The following is a 21,401-nucleotide window of genomic DNA, read 5'->3' on the forward strand; positions in this document are numbered from 1 at the left end:
CATACAGCAGAACACACCAGTGTTGTACTTCATCAAATCATCTCTCCTGACCTGTTACTGGAGAGGTACTGGCCGATCCTCTCCTGGTTGTTCCACAGCAGGCGGTGGAGGGCCAGCACATTACCGTCACTAATAAAGGACAGACTGTGGTTGACCGAGTCACTAGGAGGAGAGTCAGATGCTATGTCCAAGAAAAACCTGTTGTGGAGATAACAGAGTACAGACAGAGGAAAATCAGCAGGCACTATACAACTGTAGTTGAAGATACTCTGGGCTTTGTGCATCATTGGCGCTGCAGAGCAATGTTGTCATTAGAGGGGTCTCTCTTTATTATATCCAACGTTCTACCACAAATAGTCAACAGAACACTTTAAATAACAGCTGGATGAACAGCAGCTGTTGTAAAACATTCTAACTTGTGACCTTACAGGCAAAGTCACAAGTGGTGTGAGAACACCAAAATGACCCGCTTTACCTTCATGAAACTGTCAAAAGGAAATTATAAGTATGAAACAACCCACAAAAGCGGTTGCTCCGAAGTAGGTCATGGTTTCAGCTGCTTGTTCATGGCTCAACCTGCTGCTGCCTCAGACAGCTTCTGTCCCAAACCAACAACAACCATACTCACCGTGCCACTGCAAAATGTAGCCTAATCGTGGAAAGAATGTTCAGATGACAAAAATAAACATGCAGCTGAATACTGTTCATTCAGGTTGGCAGGTTGATTTTAATAACGTTAAAGTAGTTTAAGTGTGCACTCTTCAGCTGTGTTATCTAAGCAAATGGAGTTATCAAATCAGGAGTCAGTATTAGCAAATTTTTAACATTAAATGACTTGGCTCAGGATCAGGGGCAAAAACACTTGATAGGGACAACCCTTGTCACAGGTCCATTCCTCTGAAGCCATGACAACCTCTAACTTCAACCCTTTGAGAGGCCTGCAGCTGTAGTCTGAACCACAGCAATGCTTCTCATCAAACTAGTTTGGATATTTTTTTTAAACAAGTTGAGGGGAGTGTCTTACCTTCTGGCTGAATCAAAGTTGCTCTTGACAAAGTCATTGAAAGGCCTCATGTGTTCTTCTTTTGTAAACAGGACATGGTTTGCAATGCTCTGCAGAATCTGAAGGATAAGACAGGAATACACAACATGCATACCAAAAACAATACTAACTGCTAGTGTAAGCAGCTCTGCAATGCAGTAACTGACAAAATTTACCACAGAAGACATTTGACTTTAACCACAGCACTGTGGACAACTGATAAAAGGATGTTCATTATAATTTTCTATTGTATTTTTGCAAGAAGTAGAACAGCAATCCCACTTAGAAATTGCAGTGTGGTGGAGGAAGCACAATGCCAACTCTACAGAACTGGGCTACCAGATACCCAACATTACCAGTTTGATCTGTCCCAGTGCTGTTGTAACCTCAGTGCTGAGCTGAGTTTCAGAGAAGGAAAGTCTTTGACATGCAACTTTTTTCACTTGCTTCTGTGGTTTGAGGAAGGCCAGAATAAAACTGGGGCCTAAGTTTCATTTCATGTTAAACAAGCTGTACACCACTCTGTACTTTGAATTGTATGTCTGATGAAGTCACTTCTTGAACTGCCTCCATAGTTAACAGAATGTGCTGCCCATTTTTTCACACTAATTTTCAACAAGCCTGAATCCACACTGAAGCATGAAAAGTAACCTGCAGCTCAAACGTTGAAGCGCTTATATTACCATAATAACTGCACTTCAAGGGTAGGACTATTGCTACAACAGTTGTGTGGTAGCATTAATGAGGTCTGGAGAAGGAGTCGTTTTTTTCCTACACATAATACTGATCAGTATGTAAGCACAAAGATGATCTTAACACACAGTCACAGGATTCGGCAGGGATTTTTCCCAGGAAACCAAAAAAAGATTCAGGCAGCAATTCCTGAGAAATATTGTGATCTAACTTCCAAGCCCTCAGTCCAATAGTACACAAAGCCTAGGGTTTAGTTTAAACACTATTGAATGGTGACATTGGATTTAATGGTGACATTATTCCATATGGCCTACTGTGTCAAAATGATAAAAAATGAACAAGGACATTAGTCTTGCATTAGAGATAGGTTCCCATGTACCCACATGGCATTTTTTTGTAACCTTGTTTTTTAAGCACCCTAAGTCTAGCTGAAAATTTGTTTTGTTGCCAAGGTCAGCCCATGGCTCATGGGGTTCATTTGGTGGCCATCTTGAATTGATGTCCACACTAATGGCGGAAAACGCAGATTTTCATAACTCCTCAACCAGACAACATACAAACACTTTTTCATATACAGTGGTGGAAAAAAAGTTTTCGGACACCCTTAAAATTTTACACAACCTCAAATATTATCATGAAATATTTGTGGAAAAATCTTTTTTGTGTTTCAAAAGGTGTGGCTGCATTAGACAGATACAAACAAATACAAATTATATTTTTTTGTTTATTGTTTACAAGAAAAACTAACAAAACTAAATTCTTGACAGTTTCAATATGTCAGTTCTCAACATTGTCTGTATCAAAGTCAACAAATAACAGAGAATGTGTTCAAAACTGAACAAAAAATAAATAAACCATCACATCATCAACTTAATATTTAGTAGTCCTGCCATTGGCACGTAGTAGAGCTCTAATCCTGGCTGGCATGTTCCCCACGAGCCTTTCACACTGTTGAGGGGTAATCTTGCCCCATTCTTCTTGAATTACTGCTTTTAATTCTTCTAAATTCTTTGGTTTATGCTTTGAAACAGACCTTTTGATAATCCACCACAGATTTTCAATGGGGCTCATGGCCGGGGATTGAGCTGGCCACTCTAAGACCTGGATACTGTGCTCCTGCAGCCAAGTTCTACTGGCCTTGGATGTGTGGCAAGGGGCATTATCTTGTTGAAACATCTAGTTTTTACCTCGATGGAACAGTGCACGCGCAGAAGGGAGCATGTGGGTTTTGAGAATGGTACAATACTTGGTAGAGTTCAATGTGCCATCACAGACAGTGAGATGACCAACACCAGCAGCACTCATGCATCCCCAAACCATGATACTGCCTCCACCATGCTTGACAGTAGGTACTGTACATGCTGGAGATAATGCTTCGCCTGGCCTTCTGCGTACCCTCACATTAGTAGGAGGAAGATAAAGCGGGAAACTGGACTCACCTGACCACGAAATCTTCTTCCAATTCCTGGCTGTCCAGTTCTTGTGTGCCTGGGCCCAACGACGCTAACCTCTGTCTCTCATTGATCAGGGGCTTCTTGATAGCCTTGTAGGACCTTAAGCCATGATCTAAAAGTCGGCCACGTACAGTGTGGGTGGAACACTGGACACCAGTTTGGTTTGACCACTGCTGCTGAAGCTCCTGTGGTGTCATTCGGCGGTTTTGCCTGCACATGCGGATCAGGATGCGGTCATTTCTTGCTGAAGAAACCCTTGGACGCCCAGATCTTGGTTTGTCTTCCAGGCTGTTGGTTTGTTTGTATTTCTGCAGAGTGTATCCAACTGCTGAAGGACTGCATCTGCACTTCCTGGCTATCTGGCGGCAGCTGTACCCTTCCTGGCTGAGAATCTTTATCTTCAGGCGTGTTTCCTGCGTTAGGTTCCTTGTTTTAGCCATTTTTGTGTCTGAAGAACTTTCAAATGTGCTGGCTTTATGTAGACACGAAGCTTGGCAACAAAAATTGTGTCTTTTAATAAAAAGAACGACCTTCATCACTGGTACCAAAATGACCCAATACTCAAAATTTCTTATGTATTTTTATGGAACCAGGGCTCAACAATAAGGATTGCCCGATTGCCCGGGGCAAGTAAAACTCACGGTCGGGCATGTAAACTAACAACTCACTTGCCCGATCGAGCAAGTTGCTAAAAATAGTAAAAGTTAACTAATTGATAAAATAAATGCATTTTAAAATGTGCTCCTTCTGCTCTGATGCAGCGGTCTCTCTGCCTTAAGTCACAGGCACAGCTGTGTAACAATGTCCTGCCCACAGCCCACACGTGTTAACAATTCTCCTCTGCTCTCTGTATCGCGCACGGCGGAGATCCGCCACACACACAGGTGAACATGCTAGAGCGGCTCGGGCTGCATTTTCCTGACCAAACCTGACCCCAGCCCGGTGCAGTTTGTCAGCTGACGAAGTTATTGAAATGGACAGTGTGTAAATAACCAACAGACTGCTGTTACGCACAGACAAACACGCTGCTCACACAGCAGCTCAATAAGGCACTCATGCAGAGCTTGTGTTGCGTTCAGGAGTTGTCACATAAATAACAACTTCCAACACTTAAATAGGTCATAGCACAAAACAGCATGTCAAGTGACTTTTTACTTTATTATATTTAATAAAACGGTATGTTCCTAAATCTTGAGACACCTCATATGTAAGCTAGACAGACATTTCACCTGCTCATTACTGTGCACAAATGTACTGTATGTACTTAGTCCTAAAGAGCCCTTCTGGTGCCAGTAGGTACATAGAAACATCCCAGCAGGCTGTGCTTAGCAAGCATACAAAAAAGTTTCACGCATGTGAAAATTATTTTTCATGCGTGTGCTTCACCTCCGCTGCTACAACTCCATCCTAGGGGAAACACTGCTGTGTGCGTTTTGTGCAACAGGTGGATGTGGTAGTTTACTGGTAGAGTAGAGAGAGAGCTAAGTAGCGTTGAAGTAGAGTAGAGCAGGGCAGAGAGATGGAAGCAAAATATATTAAACCCGGTGTTAATACAGCAGGAGAGGGGTGAAAAATAAATAGAGGTGGGCATGGCTCAAGTAGGGCGCAAAATTATAGACTTGTTTTAATTAATAAATACAGTGTGAATAAAGATTACATAACATAAAAATAACTGCAGTCTTTGTTAATTGATAGCCGCTTAAATTAAACAATTTTTATAGGGCAAGTAAAAACTGACTTCGGGCAAGTAGATCTCTGACCAACTTGTCCGACCGGGCAAGTGAAAAAATACCTTAGTGTTGAACCCTGGGAACCAATCAATTTTAAGTTTTTAATGGCTTTTTTAGGATTTATTGAGTATTTTGGCTGTGACTGTACTAAAAGAAACTGCACTTGAAGACCTAAGAGTGATTCTTAATGCAATATTTCACAAATGCATGGGGTGTCCGAAAACTTTTTTCCACCACTGTAACTTTGACACCAGGAATCAAATGGAAATGTCATTGACATGTTACAACCACTCTTTATTGGTTAAAAAACAGACAAATGACACACTTTAGGCATATCTTACTATATAAGGACGAAAACTCTGTGTGTCTGTGGGTGTGTCTGTGTATATGTCTGCTCCACGTTTTTCTCCTCACTGACGTGGTCAATCCATGTGAAATTTGGCACAATGGTAGAGGAGGATGCAGATGAAGCAATATTACATCAACTGGCCATAGGGGGGGCCCTATAGCAACGGATTGAAATTGCAAACTTTGAATGGGCATATCTAATGCCCCGCAGGGCTTGACGCTAACTTTTTTCCCAAGGAGAACAAGTGCTCCTAAGTTGAAAAAGTAAGGAGTGCATAAATAACTTTAGGGGCACAATGTAAATTGATCAAATAATGTGTTTTCCATAATAAACGTGATGCAAATAGACATTTACAAGCAAAATTATTTAATGAATTCATATACAAAATGTACAGAAAGGTAAAATCATCAAGTTTTGAAAAGGTATTGCAATTTAATTTTGTATTTAATGTTATTATCTTATATATATTATCTTTGCAATATGATTATCTTATATAATGTTATTACTATCCTAAAACATTCTCCAGGTCCTCTGAAACTCTGCAGGACTTATTTCCACCCTGCCCAGCAGTGGTACTGTGGCGAACGGTCTCTAACTGCGGGGATAACGGAGCAGGCTTCCCTGGAGATCCGCCGCTTTTCCCAGTCCCTCTTCTCCGCTACACTTTGACTTATTCCCACCCAGCTGACAGCCTGGCCGTGGAGAATGGTCCCTAACTGCAGGGAGAACGGAGCAGACTTCCCTGGAGGTCCACTGCTTTTCCCGGTCCCTCGTCTATGCCACACTTTGACTTATTTCCACCCAGCTGACAGCCTGGCCGTGGAGAACGGTCCCTAACTACAGGGAGAACGGAGCAGGCTTCCCCGGAGGTCCGCCACTTAACCCGGTCCATCTCCTCCACACTTTGACTTATTTCCACGCTGCCCAGCAGTGGTAGCTTGGAGAACAGTCCCTCACTGCGGGGAGAGGGGAGAGGGCTTCCCCAGAGGTCTGCTGTTTAACCCGGTCCATCTCCTCCGCCACACTTTGACTTATTTCCACCCTGCCGACAGTGGGACTTATATTCCTTGTGCCGACAGTGGCTTGGAAAACTGCCCATACCTGTGTCACACGGGGAAGAGGGAAGACGGCTGGAGTTCCTCCAACATTTGTGGTTAGATTATCATATTTTTTTTATTGACAAAAATATAGGCTGCTTCGGCTGATTTTTTTTTATGCGCACATGTGCCCCTAAATATTTTTTACAGTTCGCACACACCTATTTTCAGTTGCAAATGCGAGTGAAACGCTCACACTGTCGAGCTCTGCCCCGTATGTAGTAGACGCATGAAACTTTGCACAGAGATGCCTCTCCTCACGAGGAACAAATTTGCCTCAAGAACCCATAACTTCCGGTAATATAGATTTTCTGTCTTTTTGAATTTTTTTTAAAAACACTTAAAATCAATCTCTTCCTTGGAAGTTTGACCAATCTGCATGACACTCGGTGAACATAATCTAGGGACCAATATCTAAAGTTCCCTCTTGGCAAAAGTTGGAAAACTCACTAAAACTGAGTTTCTATAAGCCAATGAATACTGCGGAGGGCGTGGCTCATCACATAAAGCTGTATAACATCTCAAGGGTTTCACCGATCACCACGCAACTTTGTAGGTGTATGACCACACATAATCTGAGGAGGCCCCTCCATTATTGACCCGATCAAACAAAATAAGGGCGCTAGAGAGCTAATTTCTTATCTAGGCCTAACAGACATCAATTTTTACTAAACTTGGTAGACATGTAGAACAGGACGCCTCAAGGTGACTGGAGAAATTTAACTCTAATTGGCAACTGGGTGGCACTGTAACAACAGAAAAATGCTTGAAAATGGCTAACATGCGAACGATCGCTGCGGGTCCCCCTGTGGCCGAATGTTTTGGGTTTTTTTTATAGTTTTTGGCATGACTAAGTCATGGTATGGTATGCTGTACATAATCACCGAAACTGTCAGTGTGTCATTCTGTCAGTCAGTCAGTCATTCTACCAGTGCGCCCCACTTTTAAGTCAATACAACATATAAACTATAACTATAACTATAACTATCTGCCTTTCAACGTGCTACCTCAACTACACGTAATAATATCACAATTGGGTATGAAAGGGGCATCCTCAAAAGGCTCCGTTGTTCAAAAGCAAGGACAGCTTGATGTTCAGCACTTTGTGCAAAATTGCAAAGGCAAACAGTCCAATAGTTTAAGAATGTTCCTGAATGCACAATTGCAAGGAATTTAAGGCTTACACCATCTACAGTCCATAATATCATCAAAAGATTGAGGGAATCTGAGGAAATGACTCCATGTAAAGGGTAAGGCTAAAAACCAACACTGGGAATATATGTGACCTTTGACCTCCCAGACAACACTGCATTAAAAACCAACATGTCTGTAAAAGGCATATTACTACATGGGCTCAGGAACACTTATGAAAAAAACGCTGTCAGTAAACAGTTCATCACTGCATCTACAAATGCAAGACTCTATCATGCAAAGTAAAAGCTATATATCAACAACATCCAGAAACACTGCCGACTTCTCTGGCCCCAAGCTCATCAGAGATGGACTGAAACAAAGTGGAAAAGTGTGCTCTGGTCTGACCAATCCATCATGGATGTTGTGTCCTTGGGGCTAAAGAGGAAAAGCATCCAGACTATCACTAGCTCAAAGTTCAAAGCCAAAAGAGTGCAGGTACTAGACTGACCTGCCTGCAGTCCAGACCTGTCTCCTACTGAACATGTGGGGAACATTATGAAGCACAAAATACAACAACTAAAACCTAGGACTGCTGAGCAACTGAAGTCATATATCAAGCAAGAATAAGAAAGAATTTCACTTTTAAAACTTCAGTAGTAAGTGCTGTCAGCTCCAAATCACCTGAGAGTTGTTAAAAGAAAAGGTGTTAGGCATCAAATACAGAGTGAGTGTATATTTATAACAATCATCAAGTTTATCAGTGTGAACATGAAATACAGTACTGTATTAAGTATCATTTGCAAATCATTGCATTCTGATCCTTTTTACTGCCTCCCAACTTTTTTAGAATTGGGGTTGTAAATTAGGTGCAACTAGTTTTAAGTATCATTTTAATTGTGGATAAATAACAGAAGGTGTCGGGTAAGGGTAGCTTTATCTCACGCACAGGTGTAAGGGCTTGTTAAGGTCCACATAGCTTTTTCAAATTTAGCGATGGTGTCTTCAATTTTTCCCAGTGAGGAGAGAGCCCATGTGGCCACATGCAGCTACCTTGAGAAAAAGTGCCACGCCCAGCATCTTATTTCAGGGCACTGTTTCATGCGACTGCTCCAAGTGCTTCCAGTTGAAAATCTCTGAACTTTCAGAAAGGCACTGGTGATGTTACTACTGCTCCTTTAGCTAGGCCACTGTCACAACAGACAGAAAAGCTCATTATTGGGAGCAGATTGGTCAGTGGACACTGAGTGTTGCTGGTGGGTGTTGTGCTTTATCATCATATCACTCTAAGCTTCTCGTTAACTGTGTAGTCAACCCTTGTAGTGTAGTAGTCAATGTAGTGTTGCATTAGCTAGCTACCTAACTAACATCAGTATTTTTTTTGTTTGTTTTTTGTTAAAGAAATGAAACCTAAGCACAGTGCATCATTACAAAAAAACACTGAAGATGTTTTCTTTTCTTTATCAAGTTTTGGGATGAAGTGCTCCCCAGGGCCCTGCCTCCACATTTCTGCTGAAGAAAGAGGACACAGGCCCTTACTTTTCCAAAAGGTCAACCATCAACTGTTACATGCCAGTCAACAAGCCCATAACACACATGTGGTGGCACAGAAGCTCTTAAGTCTGATGGACTGTGGGACACAGAAGTATGTGCTTAGAAAGTTTCTACTCTCTGTCCCATCCTATAGAAAATAGGGCTTGGCGATTTGGACAAAAATTCATATCTCGGTATTTATAAGCTGACTAGCGATACACAAGATATATATATATATATATATATATATATATATGTATGTATAAGTATTTTCTATGAAATGGGCTAGATGTTTTCAATTGCAAGTCAAAGCCACATTTGAAATGTCACAAAGACAGGGATTTTTTTTCCCTGTTTGAGAATATGCAGCTGCACAACATGTAAATGAAAAAGTATGTAAAATAAATAGCAGGGCCGTACATTAACATTTTCGCACACAGCACTGGAGCTACAGAGGTTTAAAGGTGTGCAGCACAGGCCACAAAACTATAACATGACTATAATAGTATCAAGTAGGCCTAAATCCGTTGTTGGTTGGAACATTTAAAAATCTGTGGCGAAAGTTAAAAAGTCATTTTCCATGGCCTTTCAAATGAAACTAGTGCTGGACAATAATTATATATATAATAATTATTTTGGCTATTAATATTATTTATGCACACAGCATCAACAGAGAGGCTGAGAGAGGGAAGGAGCGAGAGACACTTTGTCCGTGTTATTTATAAAACACAGAAATGTCTGTGTTATTGCTGCATTTTTTAAACACATCTGTCGCCTGCATCCAGGTCTACAACTGCCAAGAAGAATGGCAATGAACTATGATACATCTCACGCACAAACTAGCAGCACAGCGCTGAAATGTACGTGTGCTGTGGTAATTTCATTCACATTCTCATAGACTACTTTAGCATATCAAGTGCAACATATTAACCGATGTTGCACTGTAGACTAATTAACAGACAGATTAGCAGCACTGTGTCACTCTTAATGTTGCTGGAAAACTGTAAGTGAACGAGTGGGGTGAAGCTGCGCAATGACTGTGAGAGGGATGAGATGCACACTGGTATGCGTTATGTAATGCAACTTGACCCTATACATACATAAATATATATACATACATATATATATATATATATATACATATACATACAGTACAGGCCAAAAGTTTGGACACACCTTCTCATTCAATGCGTTTTCTTTATTTTCATGACTATTTACATTGTAGATTCTCACTGAAGGCATCAAAACTATGAATGAACACATGTGGAGTTATGTACTTAACAAAAAAAGGTGAAATAACTGACTATAACTATATTCTAGTTTCTTCAAAATAGCCACCCTTTGCTCTGATTACTGCTTTGCACACTCTTGGCATTCTCTCCATGAGCTTCAAGAGGTAGTCACCTGAAATGGTTTCCACTTCACAGGTGTGCCTTATCAGGGTTAATTAGTGGAATTTCTTGCTTTATCAATGGGGTTGGGACCATCAGTTGTGTTGTGCAGAAGTCAGGTTAATACACAGCCGACAGCCCTATTGGACAACTGTTAAAATTCATATTATGGCAAGAACCAATCAGCTAACTAAAGAAAAACGAGTGGCCATCATTACTTTAAGAAATGAAGGTCAGTCAGTCCGGAAAATTGCAAAAACTTGAAATGTGTCCCCAAGTGGAGTCGCAAAAACCATCAAGCGCTACAACGAAACTGGCACACATGAGGACCGACCCAGGAAAGGAAGACCAAGAGTCACCTCTGCTTCTGAGGATAAGTTCATCTGAGTCACCAGCCTAGATCGCAAGTTAACAGCAGCTCAGATCAGAGACCAGATGAATGCCACACAGAGTTCTAGCAGCAGACCCATCTCTAGAACAACTGTTAAGAGGAGACTGCGCGAATCAGGCCTTCATGGTCAAATAGCTGCTAGGAAACCACTGCTAAGGAGAGGCAACAAGCAGAAGAGATTTGTTTGCGCCAAGAAACACAAGGAATGGACATTAGACCAGTGGAAATCTGTGCTTTGGTCTGATGAGTCCAAATTTGAGATCTTTGGTTCCAACCGCCGTGTCTTTGTGAGACGCAGAAAAGGTGAACGGATGGATTCCACATGCCTGGTTCCCACTGTGAAGCATGGAGGAGGAGGTGTGATGGTGTGGGGGTGTTTTGCTGGTGACACTGTTGGGGATTTATTCAAAATTCAAGGCACACTGAACCAGCATGGCTACCACAGCATCCTGCAGCGACATGCCATCCCATCCGGTTTGCGTTTAGTTGGACGATCATTTATTTTTCAACAGGACAATGACCCCAAACACACCTCCAGGCTGTGTAAGGGCTATTTGACCAAGAAGGAGAGTGATGGAGTGCTGCAGCAGGTGACCTGGCCTCCACAGTCACCGGACCTGAACCCAATCGAGATGGTTTGGGGTGAGCTGGACCGCAGAGTGAAGGCAAAGGGGCCAACAAGTGCTAAACACCTCTGGGAACTCCTTCAAGACTGTTGGAAAACCATTTCAGGTGACTACCTCTTGAAGCTCATGGAGAGAATGCCAAGAGTGTGCAAAGCAGTAATCAGAGCAAAGGGTGGCTATTTTGAAGAAACTAGAATATAAAACATGTTTTCAATGTAAATAGTCATGAAAATAAAGAAAACGCATTGAATGAGAAGGTGTGTCCAAACTTTTGGCCTGTACTGTGTATATATATATACATATATATATATATATATATACACACATACATGCCCAGCCCTAATACAAAGCACAAGTTGATGAGTCTTCTCACACTGAAAATCACTAGCTCCAGCCTGTGGAGTTCATCTGCAGCAGGCATTATCTGGAGTATCAAGTCTGCAAGGATCATCTTGGCAAGAAAGTTACATTCTTGTTGTCTGTCATGTACCGCAGGCAGTTAATTTCCATGCTCCTCTTTTCTGTGAAGACCAACAACTTCAAAGGATATCTAACATGAGTCACACTTAACACTCAACAGCATTATTGGCACATCAGCAGGTACCTGGTCTGGTTTAAGGTCTTCCCCATCACCCCGAAACTGACTCATCTTGGTGCACCAGACCTCATTTATTTAATAACCTTGAGATTGATATAAGATAATAAACTACTTACATTTGACTATTGCAGGAAACTACTTTGAAACAAAACAGAAAACATATTGTTATGAGCCTGAAATGTGTCATTTGCCTGTTGTTGTTTTTTTAACAATAAGGGTAGTTGTAGCATGTCAATGACATTTCCATTTGATTTCTGGTGTCAAAGTTATATGAAAAAGTTGGTTCATATGTCTTTGTATGTTGTCTGGTTCAGGAGTTATGAAAATCTGCGTTTTCTGCCATTAGTGTGGACATCAATTCAAGATGGCTGCCAAACAAACCCCATGGGCCATCAGTTGACCTTGGCAACAAGACAAATTCTTAAATCAACACCATTAGGGTCCCAAAAAACAAGGTTACAAAAAAACTGCTACACAGGTACATGGGAACTGATTTCTCCTGCTAAACTACATGGCTTGGATTTGTTTACACATTTTCATACCTGTGACTATTTTTTTCAAGACAATCACACAATAGTATGGCTTATTTTCAGTTTCAAAAGCCTCACTAAGTTTCCCTCTAGTCAGCTGCATCACAAAACCATCCAATCCACCAGCCTTACCTTGGACATGAGTTTGAGACCCCGTTCTATCCTGGGGAGGGGCTTCTTGTCCAAGATGCCTGCCTCATAGGGAGATACAATAGCTGGGTTGACAAAGCGCAGAAACATGGCGCTGCCCACTGCACCAATGCTGTTCTGTGGGAAACGCTGACTCACAACCTGTGAGAAGATGATGGAGGGAACAAGGGAAGACAATGGAGGGGGGAAACAAAGGGGAAATGTGGAACAGAAGAGAAAGGTTTGAGCAAAGGAAAGAATATATATTGAAATGGATTTCAGTACATTTAAGAGCAAAGGAGGGAATAATGACAAGAACAAAATATACATGTATCAATGTGAGATACAGAGCAGAGTGGGATAAGCCACAGGATGTGGTCAAAATAGTAAAAGATGTAAGGTTCAGAAGGAGGGACAGTGGTGGAAGACATATGAAGAGAGACTTAGAAACAATCAATCCCAGTTCATTTTGGGCTGTAACAAGAGCTAGAAAGGTTCTTACTGCAGTTACAGCCCAAGACAGACAAGAAAATAAGAGCAAGACAAGGAACCCAACAGTCTCCTCTCTGCACGTGAAGAATGAAAACTGGAAGTAATCAGAAAAAAAGAGAAAAAAAAAGAGAAGGATGAGAGATGTTAAGCCATGAGTTGTGGTCCAAAGAAGCACAACCTCATTACATCTTACTTTAAAGCCAGGCATGACTGTGTGTGATATATTCCAGTGGGTTGCAGATTAAAGTCAGGGTTCCAGAATCAGATGCTAACCGTTCAATCAATCCCTCAAGCTCCAAACCAGTTAATAAACTGAAGCATGTTTGCAGACAAACAGTAGTTCTTGGAATATTGGAATATCTGTGTTTTCAGGGGTTTCCACACTTTGTATTAGGAGGGATCATTAGCAGAAATGATCAGATCTGGAGTATGAGCCAGACCTCGCTAATGTTTATTATATTATTGTTCCTCAACTATCTATTGAGAAGATGGAGGCTGGACAGTAGAAGTGTCCATTCATGACTGATTCCAGTTTATTACAACTTCAGGCTTACTTTTGTAGTTTTAGTCAACATTCATATCAGTGAAAAAACATTACACTCACCAAGTGATTTTTATACATTGCAGCAACACCAAGTTGCTGACAAAAAAAGCCTGATGGGTGAGTAGAGATCAGCAATCAGATGACGGTGATTACACAGGGTGGAAACAAAACTTCAGGTTACTCCAACCTCTTTAGAAGAGAATATAAAATTATGACCCAAACTGCATGTTGTAAACATCAATCACAGTTAACACAGCAAACCCTGCTCCAGCTTAAACCTACTGTACCCACTGTGGACGGGTACCGCGTTTACCTCACTATTAGACTCCACTGGCTTCAGTCAGGGTGTACATAAACCCACTCACCCTCGATCTAGTTCTGACGTATGGAATTGAAATTGATAACCTAACAGTCTTTCCACAGAATCCCTCGCTAACAGATCATTATTTAGTTACTTTTGATTTCTTTTTACTCGATTACACGCCACTCAGCAACAGTTACTATACTAGATGTTTATCAGATAGTGCTGTCACAAAATTTAAGGAAATGATTCCTCCGTCGTTGAATTTAATACCATGTCCTTCAGTAACAGAGGTCTCCCGTACTGACTTGATCATCTTGTCGATAGTGCTGTACGCTCGCTGCGAACAACACTCGACTCGGTAGCACCTCTTAAAAAGAAGTTAACAAAGCAAAGAAATTTCGCTCCTTGGTATAACTCTGAAACCCGTGAGTTACAACAAATATCGCAAAAAATTGAAAGGAGTGGCGATTAACCAAACTGGAAGAATCTTGTTTAGTCTGGGCAGACAGTCTCAAAATGTATAAGAGGGGCCTCTGCAATGCCAGAGCAAACTATTACTCAGCTTTAATAGAAGACAATAAGAACAACCCCAGGTTTCTTTTCAGCACTGTAGCCAGGCTGACTGAGAGTCAGAGCTCTATTGAGCCTTGTATTCCTTTAGCCCTTAGCAGTAATGATTTTATGAGCTTCTTTAATGACAAAATTCTAACTATTAGAGGCAAAATTCATAATCTCCTGTCCTCAGATAGTACCTATCTAACCTCAAACACAGCTGTAAAACCTAATATATATTTAGATTGCTTCTCCCCGATTTCTCCTAAACAATTGACCACAGTGATTTCTTCATCTAAATCATCAACATGACCCCATCCCAACTAGGCTACTTAAGGAAGTCTTACCTTTAGTTAACACTCACTTATTAGACATGATCAATATATCTTTATTAACAGGCTATGTACCACAGTCTTTTAAGATAGCTGTAATTAAACCTCTTCTAAAAAAAGCCCACCCTGGATCCAGAGGTGTTAGCCAACTATAGACCAATATCTAATCTTCCCTTTCTTTCAAAGATCCTTGAGAAAGTAGTCGCAGACCAGCTGTGTGATTTTCTCCATGATAACAATTAATTTGAAGAATTTCAGTCAGGATTTAGAGTGCATCATAGCACTGAGACAGTACTAGTTAAAATTACAAATTATCTTTTGATTGCTTCAGACAAAGGACTTGTCTCTGTACTTGTTTTACTAGATCTTAGTGCGGCATTTGACACAACTGACCATCAAATTCTGCTGCAGAGACTGGAACATTTAATTGGCCTAAAAGTTTCTGCACTAAGCTGGTTTAAATCTTATTTATCTAATTGTTTTCAGTTTGTTAATGTTCACGATGAATCATCCTTACGTACTAAAATTTGTTTTGTAGTCCCACAAGGTTCTGTGCTAGGACCAATTCTATTTACTTTATATATGCTTCCTTTAGGTAACATCATTAGAAATCACTCTATAAATTTCAATTGCAGATGCAATGCAGATGATATGAAATTGTATTTACCAATGAAGCCAGAAGAAACTAATCACTTAACTAAACTTCATAATTGCGTTAAAGACATAAAAACCTGGATGAGCACAAATTTCCTTATGTTAAATTCAGACAAAACTGAAGTTATTGTTCTTGGCCCCAAACAACTCAGAGACTATCTGAAGACATAGTTGTCACTAACTCGGCTTCTTCTCCAGATCCTTTGTGCTCCACTTTCTCTCAGGTTAACTTATATCGCAGTGGTGCCTGGATAGTGTGACGTGTGTGGTTGTGCTGCTGCCGTGGTCCTGCCAGATGCTTCCTGCTGCTGCTGTTATCATTAGTCATCATATCATTAGTTACTTCTACTGTTATTATACACATATGATTATTGCCACATATGTATACTATCAGATATTAATATACACTTTCAACATATTGTACCAAAATAGCCTGTAATATTAATTATATTATTACTTTCATTATTGCTGTTGTAAGCTACTGTCATTACCATCTGTCCTCCATCTCTATCTGTCTCCCTTTCTGTCTCCTTTCTGTCTCATTGTGTCATATGGATTACTGTTCATTTATCATGCTGATCTGTTCTGTACGACATCTATTACACACCTGTCTACCCTGGAAGAGGGATCCCTCCTCAGTTGATCTTCCTGATGTTTCTACCATCCCCCCCCCCCCGTTAAAGCCGTTTTTTGGGGGAGTTTTTCCTTATCCGCTGTGAGGGTCCTAAGGACAGAGGGATGTCGTATGCTGTAAAGCCCTGTGAGGCAAATTGTGATTTGTAATATTGGGCTTTATAAATTAATTTGATTGATTGAATTGATTGAAGTCAACAGGCTTATATTTGGACAGGTGTCTATATGGAGGTGCCTTTCATTCCTTTTATGCAAAACTTTTGCTCAGCAAAGATGGGACCCACTATTAATTTGTTTATTTAAACTACTATGAACACTACTAAAATTGGGCTTGGTGTAACATATCAATAACAAATCATTAATTTAATCTAGCCCCGACACACATGGCATCAGAGAGAGGGAGCCTTCTGACACTGAAAAGTGGTGCTGGGTAAGTATGCTGAGTGCCATAATCCTCGAGCGTAATCCTTTAACTTTATCCTGTTAAAACAATATTCACAATTTGGATTATTCTTATGAAAAACCCCTTTGATTCTTTCGATCAGTGGACCTTTACGGACTAAAGGAATATGAAAAAATTACCAGGTAATCAAGGAATGGACACATATTCTGACTTTGTGACCGCTTCAGAGGAATGGAGTCACCATTTTAATTCATCATGCCAGTAGATCTGAATCAATTACAGTCCTCTCTGGTGCTCAAGGTTTCAGTAAATTGAACTGAGCAATTGAATAGTAGAGAATCTAACTTAGCTAATGATGTGGAGCATCTCCATATTCAATTTAAATAGCCGAGAAGCTGATTTTATGCATCCAAAGAATTTCTATAAAAATTAACTACTTGGCAACCAGACCAGGCTTCTCATGGAGATAAGCCTTTGTTTGTCAAAATGTATAATCATACCGGGCTTGTAAAAGGGACTGGGCGTTTAATTGGGACTGGGCTGTTGATTGAAGTTTTAAGGTAATCACATCATGACTGATATAATTCTTCATTGATCAGACATGTCTAAAGCTTCATATTCATTTTTACAAGTCAGACTGCTATGACAGTATGTGTAATAAACCCACGAGTGACCTGCTGTAACAGACTGACAGATGTCTGCAGTGTGATAAAAATAGTAGGCATGCGGAGGTTTGATTCTGAGCTGAGTGGGACCTGGCGCTGTATAAAACTCAAATGTGAGGGCAGAAACTGCTGTCCAAAGAAATGACTGACAGGCATGAAAGCGGCAACTTGAGATAATCCTTACTGAGCCAGAGTTTGAGTTGCCTCTTTCTGGAAGTAAACACCCAGAGTTTTCCTCATCTCAAGGTTTACTAACCCAGAGTTTTCACTAAATCCACCCTCTGAAACAGGGCTCTGAACACTATTACGGCCCTGTTGGACTTGTAGCAAATGTCACTACATTACCAGATCTCACCAATCTTACCAATCAGTCACTTCACAGAGATGACGGCCAAAACCACAAGATTAAGACCCATGAGGTAATAAATTGCAATTATTCTTTAATACAAGGTTCAGAAGGCTTGAAAGAAAAGAAATAAAATGTGCTGCCATCTATTCTGTACAGTAAGTAATATTTACATTGGTTACAACAAAGGCACATCACTGTGGCCACTGTTTGACTACAAAAGCTTCTCAAAACTGACTCTGCTTGTCCTCCGTCCACTTGTATATACTTAGTATGCTCCTAACACTCATTGTGTCACTTCATGTGAGTCAATTAAAGTGGGCTAAGTAGACGAATTCAAGGCGTAGAACAGCTTTTACTAATATCAGGTCAATAACAGTCAAAGACCTCAGAAGTTTTGTAGGTATTTGGTCATAAACATGTTGATGATGGTGCTAGATGAAAAGCCAAGGGATCACCAAAGTTATTAAAATTCATCCTGTCAGGGGACTTTGAATGTATTCACCAAATTTTATGGCACTGAATATCCACTTAAAATGTTGCAAATTTCTCCTTTAGGTTGTACATGTCAGTCAAGTGCTGCTATGATGCAGTTTAAGGAGACCTGTGTGAGACTCAAGGTGCACTGAGTAGCACAACTGTATGGGTATTTTACAGCCAAAATCAAACAGTACTGCTTTTAGAACATTTCCACTGTGAACATAGGGGGAAATCATGAATCACTTCAAGATCCAAAAGGAAATATTTACAGCTAAGCTATGTCTTAAATACTAAAAGTAGACAGAACAGCTTGACACAAAAATGAGGCCTTAAGGAAAGAATTGGACACATAACTGACTTTGTGACAGTTCTGACTGCAAACCTGACTCTTGACATTATCCATGACTTCCATGGTCTCAAACTCATCTCCTGCTGCCTCTAACCTCAATATTTCACATGACTTAACGATTGACATAATCACTAACAGCTTCAGCTTCAACCTGTAGTCAGCTCAAATAAAGAACAAATAGTTAGTCTGTCCAGAGTATGGACTACATTCCTAAAAGACTTTAATGTCCTCTGTGTCAAAAACTACCATCTCATTGGCAATATATATAAAAACCATCACCATACACTTCAGCTGTTTCTATTATGGACTGCCAGTTTTATTTCTGTAATTCTGGTAACCGCTTTTTTATCTTAGGCTGTGAGTGTAAACCCGTTGGCAGCTGCTTTTTCCACCACACGTCACCTGCAGCTGGTATTTATCACTTTTGTTTTCATGGTAAGACTAGAATTATTGCCACACAGTTGTATGCTTCTACAAACCAGTCAAGCGGCAGTAAGTTTATGTCCATGTCTGACCAGATTCATGTAGCCACGACAACTGACAATATTTCAAATATAGATGTTGCTGAAAAGAGGCTACATATACTCAAGCGTGGATGCTTTACACACATCCTCAACCCAGCAGCACAGAAGATCTTCGTGTTATGCAAAAGTTTGGGCACCCCAGGACTCCAGATTAACTTTTTTTTTAAGTAGGAGCACTGTAGCCCTTAACTGAAAATTTTAGGAGCACAAGCAGAAAATTTAGGGGCACACCTTAAATTGTCCTGCAATGCAATTATTCACATTTTTGTCCATTTTATCTGTATCATAAACTACATGTGGTCTACAGTATATTAACATTATATTAGCATAGTTGAGGCGACAGGTCTGCTCAGCTGTTTTGCAGCAGCAAACTGATATGATGCTGATTTATATGAGAATTCATGTAAAATGGAGGTTGAACCATGAACATAAATTACAGAAAGCCTATAATGCATTTTAATAAATTAATCCATCATAATAAAAATAATGTGAAATTGAGAACAAACTGATATGAGTCTGATAATATTTTAATGATTGTAATGTATGTAAGTGATGCCCAATTCATAGTCCTGTCCTTATTTACAAACATTTCAGTTTTTGAAGGCGTATGGCCTGTTATATAGAGATGTACACATTTCACATAGTCACAATAAGGCTATACATGAAATCTATATCTTGTTATTTACAGGAGCAGATGAGTAGGCACTATTCATCAACTATAAGACATGAATGTGACAGCAGCAATAGTTGACCGTTTCCATGACAACGAGTAAAACGGTCTCAAAGGCTGTCTATCAGCCGCTTGCACTCCCTGCCCTCGCAGACTTGACATGATGACAGTAAATATGTCACACTATGAACAACTGAAGACCATGAGGACTAAGACTGCAAATCCAGAGGGTGGATATTTGGATTCAGCCTCCAACCTGGCCGTGGCTTGTTGTCACTGCCTCCTGCTGCAGCCGCCTGCTCTCGTCCACTTTCCAGGCAAGGTGCAGGTCATCTCAAACAAGCTAACAAAACTAATAACTCACTCTAGGACTTTCCCCCTCCCTCACACATTGGCCTACACTGGTGGACTCGCTCCCTCGTTTGACAACATGAAAAACAAACAAACAAACAAAAAAGCCTGGTTGCACACAAGCGAGTAGTTGTAAAACATTTTTGCTATGACTTCAAAAATGGCCAATTGACTTCCATTAATGACCATTTGGTCACAGTCTGGAGCCCTGCACCCATGGTCATTATTTCTGTTACTGTGAGTAGTCAGTAGAACTCATCTCCTAAAGGCATGAAGTTAAAGCTGAAACATGGTTTTCAACATTTCAAGCAAGATCAGTGTATTCTTTTTGTTCTGTACAATTTCAAGGTGAAAAAAAAAAAGAAAGAAGCGCCATGTACAAGTCTGGACACCCCAAGACATTTAAGCTCTCAGACATCTTCTACCGGGGTGTCAGACCTTAATTACCATGTTAGGGTTATGGCTTGTTCACAGTCATTATTAGGTAGGGATCAGGGGTCGCGTTAACCGGATATTCTCGGTCATTGACCGTTTTTTTTACAACAATGACCGGAAAATCTGAAGGCCGTCGGTCATTTTGACCGGTTGCAATTACCACCCCTGCCCACTTGGCGGCGGAGGGCGTACATTAATTAGCTATTGTTTAGTCTTGATGCAAAACCACCTCGTTGGCTTCACACAGCAAAATCAAAGTGGGCCGGTCACTGAGCAAAATGTCACGGCAGCTGAGTGTCCGAAATTTTTTCCAAAAGCCCAATAACGGTGATAAAAGAGGTGAAAAAAGAGGCACTGATGCATTGGAGGATGAAGAACAAACAATTAATCAGCCCTTGTCATCTACAGAGCGAGCAAGCGGCAGCAAGGAGGTCAGGAGGGAGTACAGAGTTCAGTGGGAGCAGGAGTTCATGTGGCTGAGGAGGGAGGATGGAAAAATGTTCTGCGACGTGTGTAAAAAAGCCAAGCCATGCATGAACATGCAGAAATCAGCATTAACTGAACACCAAAGTAGCCACAGCCACATCGAGGCTTCAAGGGTCCTTGTGGCTATGATTAAACATGTGGAGAAATCACAGGCTACCTGCAACGAGGCATTAAAAACACAACTTAAGGTTGTGCTACACATGGCTAAAACAAACACCTCAAGCCACCTGTATCCTGACCTGATAAACCTCTTACAGTCTGCCGGCTGACCAAACCTTAACAGTGCACACACGTACACCCACCATGAGACAGTCAGTCAGATGGAAGAGGCGTTATCAAAGACAGTAACCAGCACTATTGATGAGCGCATCGCCAACAGCAGATATGTGGGAATAATAGTAAATGAAACCACTATTATCACGGTGGAGAAAATGCTGATCACATATCTGACACTTCAACACAAAGGGAAGCCTGAAACTGCGTTCAT

General features: G+C 40.8%; 1 protein-coding gene across 6 annotated transcripts in view; it reads right to left on the reverse strand.

Moving 5' to 3' along the window:
• Positions 1-21,401, reverse strand: part of nf1a (neurofibromin 1a) — a 282,655-nt gene that overhangs the window by 83,574 nt on the left and 177,680 nt on the right. For all 6 annotated transcript variants that reach the window (XM_049576726.1, XM_049576725.1, XM_049576727.1 and 3 more), the window contains 3 exons: positions 12,698-12,856; positions 1,025-1,122; positions 52-198 (listed from right to left, as the gene is read on the reverse strand). In XM_049576726.1, the coding sequence (XP_049432683.1) occupies positions 52-198; positions 1,025-1,122; positions 12,698-12,856 (404 nt within the window). The remainder of the gene's footprint in view (positions 1-51; positions 199-1,024; positions 1,123-12,697; positions 12,857-21,401) is intronic.

This window comes from Epinephelus fuscoguttatus, linkage group LG5 (assembly GCF_011397635.1).
Source record: "Epinephelus fuscoguttatus linkage group LG5, E.fuscoguttatus.final_Chr_v1".
Taxonomy (NCBI): domain Eukaryota; kingdom Metazoa; phylum Chordata; class Actinopteri; order Perciformes; family Serranidae; genus Epinephelus; species Epinephelus fuscoguttatus.